At 35.6% G+C, this 12236-nt stretch overlaps 1 protein-coding gene across 1 annotated transcript; it reads right to left on the reverse strand.

The window, feature by feature from the left end:
* Nucleotides 1-423: 423 nt before the first annotated feature.
* Nucleotides 424-3468, reverse strand: LOC116188797 (receptor-like protein Cf-9). Its single transcript, XM_031518267.1, has one exon. The coding sequence runs from the start codon at nt 3466-3468 to the stop codon at nt 424-426; it is 3045 nt and encodes a 1014-aa protein (XP_031374127.1).
* Between the last annotated feature and the right edge of the window lie 8768 nt (nt 3469-12236).

The following is a 12236-nucleotide window of genomic DNA, read 5'->3' on the forward strand; positions in this document are numbered from 1 at the left end:
TCTGATTGACACACTGAGCTTATAATCTTCAGTTTGTTAGATTAGATTTGTGCTCCCCAAAATTTGTCTCTGCCGTGCACCGAGGGGATTGGTGATATTGAGTCCCGCCTTGTCTAAAAACTAAAACAGACTCGGATGAGATGGCTTTGATTGGAATCCGACTCTTCAATATATTATAGACAAAAAGGATATTACATATTATGACTAAGACACGGCTGAGGACACACATTATTATTGCCCTTCTACTTCAAACCACAGAGAAAAAAAATGCTGCAGGAAAATAAATTGCGATTTCCCTATTTCGATATGGAAGACTCCACGCACCATCATTCGCCTTGTCTGCCTTCTCATTGGCCTCTGGCATTCCTCCTGGATATTTCACAATTTTGCATGGACAAAACTAAGTTAGTGCAAAATCTGACATTAAACCATATATATGTTAACGTCATGAAATAAGTACCTCGAGTGATTTCTCGGAGCCTGGTTTTTCTTTTTCCTCTTTGTCATTCTGTATATTTTCCTCTCAATCATTCTCACCAACCATCTTGGTCTCAGGGTTTCCCACATAATGAACCATGCTGATATCCCGAGTGCAAGCCCGCATCCGAAGCCCATTGGCACTGCCCTCCATTCAATCCAATGCCAGGATTCAGCATCCTCTTCTCGTTCTCCTGGGGAAGTTGAAGGCGGTGACTGCTGCACGTCGGTCCCACATGCTTTTGACAAGGGATGCCCGCACAATCTAGGATTCCCATCAAAAGAGTGGTTGAATGTGTCGAATTGGGTGCTTCGAGGAATCGGTCCCACAAGCTGGTTATTTGAGAGATTCAAGTAGGAGAGCGACGAGAGATCCGCCAAACCTCTAGGGATCTCCCCACTGAGTTTGTTCGAGGAGAGGTCCAACCACTCAAGATTAGTGAGATTACCCATAGAAGAAGGGGTGTTGCCTGTCAGATTGTTGTGAGAAAGGTTGAGTCCCTTGAGTGCCTTCAGATCTCCGATTAATTCTGGGATCTCTCCTTCGAAGAGGTTCTGCGAGAAGTCGATGGCCGTGAACATAGTCAGAATTCTCACCAACTTAATCTCAACCCCTTTCAGGACCACTGTAACAGAATCTTGATAGGTTTGAATTCCCTGACTATAGTTCACCCGCATGTACTGTAAACTGCTTCTCACTTCATCCTTCATGGCTATAAAGTTGGCAATGTAGCTAGCCGGAAGAGGACCATAAAAGCAGTTGTCAGATAGGTCAAAAATGTGTAATTTTGGGAAGGTTTGATTATTCTTGGAACTCTTAATCAGACCACTAAGCTTGTTGGATCTCAAATTGAGCACTTGCAAATTCGGAAGAGTGTCCAACCAATAAGGGAAGTGGCCCTCCAACTCATTTATGCTAAGATCCAAAACTTCCAAATTCTTGCAATTAGCCAAAGATCGCGGCAAGGTACCTCCAAGTCGATTTTGACACAACCGAATTGTCCTCAAGTTGTTTTCCGGAACAAATATCTCTGGTATCTGACCAACAAGCTTATTTTCTCGGAGGTCCAATACTGAGACATTTAAATTTATGAAACAGTGAGGAATTGAGCTGGTCAAGCTATTATTCGACAGGTTGATGATCTCTATCCGAGTGGCACTGCAGAGCTGATGAGGAATTTCTCCGCTAAACTTATTGTTTGAAATGGAATAGAACAAGACGGTTGGGGGTGGAATCGGAAGTGGGCCGTCAAAATTGTTATTGGCTAAGTCGATGAAGTCAGCTCTTGAATTTCGGAAAAAGTTTATTGGCAACTGTCCAGAAAACTGGTTGTTCGAGAGTATGTAGGAATGGAGCGTAGGAGGGAGGGAAATTTCATTAATGACCCCGTGGAATTTGTTTGACTGCAAATCTAGATACTCTAAACTGTTGAGGGTAGCATTTAACCACCAGTGTGGCAAGGTGTCATATATTCCATTGTGATGGACAACAAAATACGCCAAGCTTGTACAGTTTGCTAAAGATCGCGGCAATGGACCTTGAAATAGATTGTTGTCCAAGTACAACTCTTGGAGACTGCTTAAGTTTCCCAAACATATGGGAATGGTGCCGTTGAGTCCGTTATGTGAGAGGTCTAGAACTTGCAGTGAACTCAGTTGGCAGATTGACGATGGAATCTCTCCAGTGAAATTGTTGGACGATAGTTCTAAGGATGCCAGTTGCGCCCTCCCTACTCTCCCAATCCATTCAGGAATCTGCCCAGTAATCATGTTTCTCGAAAGGTACAAGTCTACCAGCTCTTCTGAAGAACTCAAGAAATATGGGAACTCGGTCAAGTTGACGCCAGGCAGATACAACGCTCCGAGCCTTGGGAAGGAACAGTTCCCATTTTTCGGAAGCATTACAGTAAGGTTCTGCGAAAGCTGAAGGAACTCAAGATTCTTTAGCTTGGCAAATATTTCAAAGTCCAAGCTGAGGTTGATACCACCAAGGATCAAGAAGGATAAACGGTAAAGGTTTCCTAGTGTCGGTGGTACCGAGCCAGTAAATTGATTGTTTGAGAGGTCCAAAGAATACATGGATGTCAGATTTCCCACCGACATAGGAATTGGTCCGTGGAACTTTGTCCCCCGTACACCCAAGGAGACGAGTGGACCGCTCCAGTTTGTTTGGGGGAGAGTGCCAGTTAGATTAGAGTTTAGAGAAAGAGAGAGTCTATGGAGGTTCGGGAGATGGAAGATATTGATGGGGAATACCCCTCGAAGAGAGCAGTTATAGAGACTTAGAGATGTCAGAGTGGAAGAGAGGTTTGTAAGAGAAACCGGAGAGACTGTAGACATGTTGACACCATCAAGAAAAAGTCTTCCTAACTGAGTCAGATTACGTATAAGCCATCTGAAACTATGATCATCATATACTGTTAGGTCATAGTTGTCAGAGAGACTGAGTTTAACTAGCTTGGAAAGACGAGATATCATATCCAGAGGAATGATCCCTTGGAAAGAAGAACCAGAGAGATCGAGATGTGTCATTCGAATAAAGCTACCAAACTTGGGGGATATTTGTGAGCCATAGAAATCGTTACCAGCGAGACTGAGCCATTGAAGATCTCGGAGCAAGAAGAGGGTGCTGTTGGAATGGATGGCTCCTCTGAGCCAACTGCAACTGAGGTCAAGGCCGATCACATGATTTGTGGATGTGTGGCATGTGACCCCATCCCACGAGCAGCAATTGGTGCCATTCTTCCACAAGGACGTTGTTGGATATGAAGTGATGGAGTGGAGCTCATCACATTGGTATCCAGAGGCATCATCTGCGATGATGAATGAGTTACCCAACTGAAGAAGAGCATCACACTCGCGGCTATGGCTCAAATTATAATGTCGGGTTAATGGGGCAAGAACACTAGCAGATACAGAATGGTGGCGTAAGATCATAAGAAAAGCTGAGAAGAGGAAGAGGAAGGGGAAGACCCAAACATCTCTCATCATATTGTCTTGTTAGTAATACTGAGTGATGAGGAAATTTTGTGTGGGGATGGAATGAATTATATAATTCCATCCCTTAATTTTAAATGTCGCTGGTTCCTTTGACTCCGCCACCCTTTGCTTCCTCCTAAGTCAACGCAAGTCCCCTATTAAGTCAACCCAAGGTCCACTCTTTATTTTTCACCTTTTAATTAAAAGGTTAGGTGCATAGGTCATCAGGCGAGGGCTTAAGTACCGTTTTCAATGCTGGCTAGCTTAGCTAGACACATACATACAAAACATAACCTCAATTTAGTAATTCAAACTAGATAAAAACTTGCGCGTTGTGTAGGAAATATTTGTAATTTCATTGATTAGAAAGAAATATAAATATTTAATGAAAATAATTATGTCATAATATTATATTGATATAAATCTTGTTACATTGGTATAAAAAAACACATAATTCATGGTGGAGAAATCTACGTACGAAATTCAAACAAAGAAATAGGAGAAAGACAACCGTCACTCGAGAAGATATGGTTTGTTGCTTGTCAAAAAACTCAAACAATAGATAGCACATTTAATATCTAATTTTCCTTACTATATCTACTCATCTTAATATTGATATCAATATCGTAACAAAAACCCTAATGAAATTTAAATTGTTGACAAAAAATTCTAATGAAATATAAAAAAGAAAATTTGGATATTCTTGGATAAACTGTTCTTATGTAAATGAGAAATCAGTCATTGGGGTAGCATCTATGGTTCGATTGGATCTTCTGCCACTTTAATATGGAGCCGTACGTCCTTGGAGAGGTTCAAACATAGTGGAGAAATCTACCAGTGAAATCCCACGAAAGCTAGAGTAACATTTTATCTCAGTTTACTCGAATAGCTGAGGGTGGTACATGTTTTAGTTTTAACTCTCCAAGCTGCTGTTATGTTACAGGAAGTTATGGTGATTCATCAGTCAAATTCCAAGTATATGGATATCCCGAGGCTTAGCCCTGTTTAACAATACGCAGTTGCATAGATCAAGAATTAGTTTCAAGCTACAATGCCCAAGTCCTCTTAGGAAACTTTCAACAGGGATGGGAACAAACAATATTCTAGGAAAGATGGATTTTCTCGACTTCCATTTGAGATCAAATGAATATATGAAAGCTTATACATAAATGTAAATGCAATGCAAAACAGAGTTAAATTGGGCATGTTTTTTGGAAGATCGCACGCACTCTCTATATGTCCGGAAGTTTTGGGGCTTTCACTTTATCTCCGGTTTAGCAAAAGCACTTTCTTGTTCTATAAGTCAATTTCGTAGTTATTCCACGAAATTGTTTTCAGATAAGGAATGATTAACACTAAGGCTGGCAGATATTGGGTAGGTGTCCATATTCCTCCTTTACCAGATGTTGGAGTAAAGACCACACTTAAAAATTAGAGCAATGCCTTTCCCTAGCACATTGACAAACTCAGTAACTCTGAAAAGCATGTCAACTAGCTAGCTAGTTCGATTTCCTTCCTGCACTTTTAACAGATTTCTGGTCATTTTCCAGGAACTGTAATAAATCACCAAGGCTAGATCACCTATCATCAGTTGACGGGATCAACTGAGTTGTGATCATAGATTTGATTCTATCGTCTATAAGTACAATGGATATCTACATCAGCCCCTATAGTGGGCCTCCATTTTTTCCTTGGATAATGATTGCAAAAGAGGGTACTTTCACAAAACAAGCTTTTCTGAATGTCTTTAGCGCATGTCTCATGCCATTACTGCTCAAGCAAAAGAATTCATTATGCGCATCGATCGGTAAGGTTTTATTGGTTATAATAAATCATATTTGGTTCCCTATCTGTGGTTCACGCGAACACTAGGGAACTTTTTTTTTTTTTTTCATCCTCATCTTCATCATAAGTCATCCAAAGTGTCGAATTTTTTTCTTTTAATTCCATCACTTCGTATTGACTGGAAAAGTTGGGGATGATGGATTTCCCTGTCGCCTTCATTTGATTCTCCAATTAGCTGTTACATGAACTATTGTGATCTGAAAATCCACTTCCAAACCGTCACGTTTTTCCAGTCCTCTCGTTCGATTTCGAAAGAAGAAAAGAAGAAACCAGCAATAGGTGAAGAGATTCTTCGCTCGAAAGTTTTGACAAACATCTCATCGTCTTAGTCATATTCTTGTTCGGTCTAACAATTTTTGTCTCCTCATTAAGTTATTTCTCAGTATTTTAAACTTCGAGTAGGCTCATAGAGCATCACCCAGTTCTAATAGAGACACATGAAGATTAGCTAGTTGAACGTAATTGGAGGGGCTAGATTTTTAATTTGGGTCTCATTCCTCCTTACCGTAATCTATATATATATATATATATATAAAGTAAAATACGAGGTAAGCCCAACTAGACGGCTTCAGAATGCTCCGTTTCTGAATGAAATTTTCTCTTTTTTTGAGCTTTTAAAATTTTGAATATCTTTTATTATGAAATTAGCAAAACAATCTTCCCAAATTATTTTTGCTTATAATATTTCATTTAAAAAAGACCGAAAATATCATAAAATATTTTCAATACAGTGATCTCCCATTGAAAGTAATATAAATTTCTGAATGGAATTTTCTTGAATTTTATACTTTTACTTTCGGAATTATTTTTAATAAAAAATATTTTTGAAAGATATCTCATCATAAAATTCAATTTCCTGATTTCTTTAATTTTTATAATTTATATAACATAATGTATTTGAAATAAATGAGAATATATTTTATTATATGTGGAGATATTATTTAATAATCTTTAATTTTTTAAAATTAAAATTAATATTTCATCATATTAATATTAACATCAAAATAAGTATATATTAGCATATATTATCTAAAAGGAATTTTCTAGATTTTGAATTAATTAATTATTTGTTTATTTATATTTTCGGAATTATTTTTAATAAAAAAATCTGATTTCTTGTTTTTTTCAATTTTTATAATTTATATAACTTAATGTATTTGAAATAAATGAGAAGATTTTATTGTATGTATAGATATTATTTAATAATCTTGAATTTTTTAAAATAAAAATTAATATTTCATCACATCTATATTAACATGAAAAATAAGTATATATTAGTATATATATTTATACTTAATATAAAAATACTTAATATATGGTTACTTGGACATCCTTCAATATATATGGAAGAAAAAGTATATATACGTTATATGTTTTTATAGATATCTATTTAAAAAAATAGATTAGATAATATTTTATAGTATAGATATATATTAATTATATTTTCTTTTCAAAAAATAAATTAGATTTGTTAACCAATAAAAAAAGAAAATCAAATTATATTTTATCGAGATTCTATATGATAATTATAAATATGAATCATCATACACTTACACATAGGCCTAACCTCAAACAATACGTTTATAACTAGACGCGAGTTCTCGAAACATATATCTATCCCTAGATGAAAGTGAGTTGATTAAATTAATGCTTTGATTTTTTTTTTTATCTCATTTTTCATTTTTTCTAATTTTTCTCTAATATTTACTTTTTTTCCTCGTATTCTTTCTCAAAATTGGTGACGTGACTTTTATATCTCAAAAGACTACTTATCCGCGAACTCTCAGAAAGTAAGTTCGTCTACCATTAAAGGTAAAAAATATTGTTTATTTATTTTATTATTTTTGTTCCACTTTTGACTCTTGAAAGGATTTTTTTTTAATTCTTAACTATAATTTCTTTCAAATTGGTGTATTATCCCGTGGAACGTAAGGGCTTCACGACTAGTTTATGAATAAGGGACAATAGAAAAATGAGCTTGTTAAATGGTGCGATAAAATTCGAGATCCATCCTTATAAATTGCATGAACTAGGATGAGCTTGGTAAAGTCGACTCTGAGTCCACTATTTTATTAATTTCTCCAGTTCACATTCTGATAATTTGTTTGTGAAGAAACATCTATCTCTCCTCCTGCTGTCTTCTTCAGCTTCAATCTTTCTTCCCCACAGCTGCACATATCATTTCGTTGACCAACGTAGATATACATACCCCTTATCACTTTTCACAGTTCCAGCTCGTGACGGAAACTGATGCATAGATCAAGAATTAGTTTCAAGCTACAATGCCCAAGTCCTCTTAGGAAACTTTCAACAGGGATGGGAACAAACAATATTCTAGGAAAGATGCATTTTCTTGACTTCCATTTGAGATAAAATAAATATATAAAAGCATATACATAAATGTAAATGCAATGCAATGCAAAACAGAGTCGAATCGGGCATGTTATTTTGAAGATTGCACGTACTCTCTATATGTCCGGAAGTTTTGGGGCTTTCACTTTATGTCCGGTTTAGCAAAAGCACTTTCTTGTTCTGTAAGTTAGGTTACTTAATTCTTCTTGCGTGATCAAGCTCTTCTAAGAGAATCTGATCATCCTCACATCTTCCTCCCATCATGGAATTGATTATTCCGAGTTTCTCATTGTAGACATGCGACGCTCAATTGCTCATATGCATTACACTAGTATCAATCATGGCGGTCTATATTTATTTGGAGCATACTATAGGCTAAAGGAATTGACTAATAGATTCCCCCTTACAGGTCCAGTCTTTATTTCCACCTTCCAGTTAAGCATTGATCTCTGATATTTAAATATAGACGCATGTTTACAGGACCTAACCCCACTTGATTAATTCAAATATTCAGACTAGTCGTAATTATTTCACGAGATTGTTTTTCAGATAATGAATGATTACCACTAAGGCCGGCAGATATTGGGTAGGTGTCCATATTCCTCCTTTACCAGATGTTGGAGTAAAGACCACCGCAGAATCACGGAAAGATCAATTAGCACACTTAAAAGATAGAGCAATCCCTTTCCCTAGCACATTGACAAACCCAGTAGCTCAGAAAAGCAGGTCAACTAGCTAGCTAGTTCGATTTCCTTCCTGCACTTTTAAGCAGTGCTGTCAAAATCGGACCGAACGTCGAACTAGATAGGGTATGAGTTCGTGGGTTTATGGGTTCAATCGAGAGTTCGATGGGTCGGACTGCAGATTTAATTAATCATAATATTTAAATATTTAAAGTAATATTAATGATAATTAAATGCATAATATCTATCTAATTTCATAAAAAAAATGTATAATATCTAGGGAACAAAACTAATTGATGAAGAAATAAAGCGCCTACTTGGTTAAGGAGTGGGTATAGTTGTGCACTTGAAGTGAGAGGGAAATGTTCAAAACCTCACATTGTCAATTAACTTAATAATTTTGTTTATATATTTGTCCAACCATTGAACCCTTGAACCAGCCGGTTCTGTGTGTTCAATGGTTCAAATGTGCATTTTCGATCTGAAGGTGGAACCGAACCGGCATGATGTTGGATCTCGGTCCGGCCGATCGAACTGGACGGTTCGATTCGGTTTTGATAACAATGCTTTTAAGTCATTTTCCAGGGACTGTAAAATATATCACGCCAAGGCTAGATAAACTCTCATCGGCTGACAGGACTAACTGAGTTATGATCATAGATTTGATTCTATCATGTACAACGGAATCTACATCAGCCAATATAGTGGGCCTCCATGTTTTCCTTGGATAATGATTGAAAAAGTGGACACTTTCTCCAAACAAGCTTTTCTGAATGTCTTTGGCGTATGCCTTACGCCATTACTGCTCTAGCAAAGAATTCATTCTGCGCATCGATGGGTAAGGTTTTATTAGTTATAATAAATCATATTTGGTTCCTTATATGTGGATCACGCGAACACTAGGAAATTTTTTTTTTTCCTCCCCATCGTCATCATAAGTCATCCAAAGTGTCGAATGTTTTTCTTTTAATTCCATCAGTTCGTATTGACTGGAAAAGGTGAGGATGGTGGATTTCCCTTTCGCCTTCATTAAACTCTCCAATTAGCTGTTACATGAACTTCTGTGATCTGAAAATCCACTGCCAAACCGTCACGTTTTTCCAGTCCTCTCGTTGGAATTCAAAAGAAGAAAAGAAGAAACCACCAATAGGTGAAGAGATTCTTCGATCAAAGCTTTTGACAAACATCTCATCCTCTTAGTCATATTCTTGTTCGGTCTAGCAATTTTTGTCTCCTCGTTAAATTAATTCCTAGTATTTTAAGTTTTGAGTAGGCTCATCGAGCATCAACCAATTCCAACTGAGACACATGAAGATTAGCTAGCTGAACGTAATTGGAGGGGCTACATTTTCAATTTGGGTCTCATTCCTCCTTTCCGTAATATATATATATATATATATATATATATATGTATATATGAAAGCAAGATACGATACGGGACATGCGCTCCATTTCTGAATGCAATTTCTTCAATTTTTGGAGCTTTTAAAATTTTAAATGATCATTTATTACTAAATTAGCAAAAAAAAAAAAAAGCTTCCCAAATTATTGTCTTATAATATTCCATTTAAAAAGACCAAAAATATCATAAAAATTTTTGGATGCAGTGATATGATGATATCCCTTTATTTATTTATATTTTCGGAATTATTTTTAATAAAAAATATTTTTTAAAGATATCTCATCATAAAATTTAATTTCTTGATTTATTCAATTTTTATAATTTATATAACTTAATGTATATGAAATAAATGAGAAGATTTTATTAATGTATAGATATTATTTAATAATCTTGAATTTTTTAAAATAAAATTTAATATTTCATCACATTTATATTAACATGGAAATTAGTATATACTAGTATATATATTTATACATAATATAAATATACTTAATATATGGTTACTTGGACATCCTTCATCATATATATGAAGAAAAAGTATATATAACTTATATTTTTTTATAGATATCTATTTTTAAAAAATAAATTATATAGTATTTTATAGTATAGATATATATTAATTATATTTTCTTTTTAAAAAACAAATTAGATTTGTTAACCAATAAAGGAAAACAAATCAAATTATATTTTATCTAGATTCTATATGATAGTTATAAATAGGAATCATCATATACATACACATGGGCCTAATCTCAAATAATACGATTACAATTAGACGCAAGCTCTCGAAACGTATGTCTATCCCTTTATGCAAGTGAGTTGATTAAATTCATGCTTTAATTTTTTTTCTCTCATGTTTACGGTAATTTTTCATTTTTTTAAATTTTTCTCTAATTTTTGCTTTTTTCCCTCATATTCTTTCTCAAGATTAGTGACATGACTTTCATCTCTCGAAAGACTACCCCTATACACAAGTTCTCAAAAATTAAATTCGTCTACCACTAAAGGTGAAGAAGGTTATTTTATTATTTTTGTTCCACTATTGACTCCGGAAAGGTTTTCTTTTAATTCTTAATTATAATTTAGTTTCAAATTAGTATACTATCCCATGTAATGCACAGGCTCCACGACTAGTTTATGAATAAGGGACAATATAAAAATGAGCTTGTTAAATGGTATGATAAAATTTGGGATCCACCCTTATGAATTGCATGAACTAGGATAAGGTTGACACGATGATCTATCATGGCGAATAAATATGATTGGAATATGTATATTCCGTAATTGATTGTATAAAAGTATATGCATATTTTGTAACATTAATGCAACAATGACAATGCAATTATAAAAGCACCAACGCAACAATAATAAGAAAATTTAGGGAAAAGTACAAAAACCTACATTATGATTTTCTAGAGACAAATAACACCATGTAGTTCACTTTATAAGACATAATGGACCTCACCGTTAATTTTTTCATCACTTTTGGTCCTCAAACTTTTCTTTTTTCGTTATTACCCTCAAACTTTCAATTTTTTTTGCAATTTGGTCTTAAAATTCGGAAAGAAAGGGGGAAGGGGCTTGGGCCACTGGTCGGCAACCCTGACCCCACCACCGAGGTTGCCGACACTCACAGAGGACACCGAAAACCTCGAGGGTGGGGTTGGGGTCGCCGATTGGTGGACCTAGCCCCTAAATCGACTTGGATCTTCAGGAGCGGAGGCCGTCAATTTGCTACCTCGACCCCACCTCCATGGTCGCCGGCATCCTCTGTGGGTGCATGCGACCTCGGTGGTGGGGTCGAAGTTGCCAACCAATGGCCCCGACCCATTCCCCTTTTTTCGGAATTGTAAGAAAATTGAAAGTTTGAGGGTAATAATGGCAAAATTATCATTTTGACGACCAAAAGTGACAAAAAATTAACGGTGAAGTCTATTATGTCTCACGAAGTAAACCACATGGTGTTATTTTTGTTCCTAGAAAAATCACATGATCTAATTTGTCTCAAACTCAAACCACAATAAGGTTTTTTTTGTACTTTTCCTAAAATTTATTTAGGAATATATTACTCTCCTGAAAAAACCTCCAAATCTCAAATATCAAAAACTGATCGGGCTCCAATTTTCTGTAATTTCCCCTCTCAAATTATTCTGTCAGCTTCTCTTTCTCTCCCTCATTGTTTTGGCCGTCAAGAACAAAATAAATAATAATCTGCGATGGGAAAAGCAAGGCGGTATTAAATTGACTGATCAACATAAATGGCGGTGGAGAAAAATGAAAAATGTGAACATCTTGCAATATACATATAATTAAATACATACTGATGCGCGCGCGAGCATATATATGTAGGATTTGCAGCAGCCCATTGGACTTAATATATATATATATTTTTTAAAGAGAAAATTCTTGCATGGGCCTCAGCCCATTAAGCCCATACGATCTCTTCCATCTTCCACTGCCTCAGCCATTTATATGTTAGGCTCCCTTTTTCTTTTCTT

This window comes from Punica granatum, chromosome 8, assembly GCF_007655135.1.
Source record: "Punica granatum isolate Tunisia-2019 chromosome 8, ASM765513v2, whole genome shotgun sequence".
Classification (NCBI taxonomy): Eukaryota; Viridiplantae; Streptophyta; class Magnoliopsida; order Myrtales; family Lythraceae; genus Punica; species Punica granatum.

Coding starts and splice junctions, on each gene's coding strand:
- LOC116188797 (XM_031518267.1), bottom strand. CDS start 3,468: ATGATGAGAGATGTTTGGGTCTTCCCCTTCCTCTTCCTCTTCTCAGCT.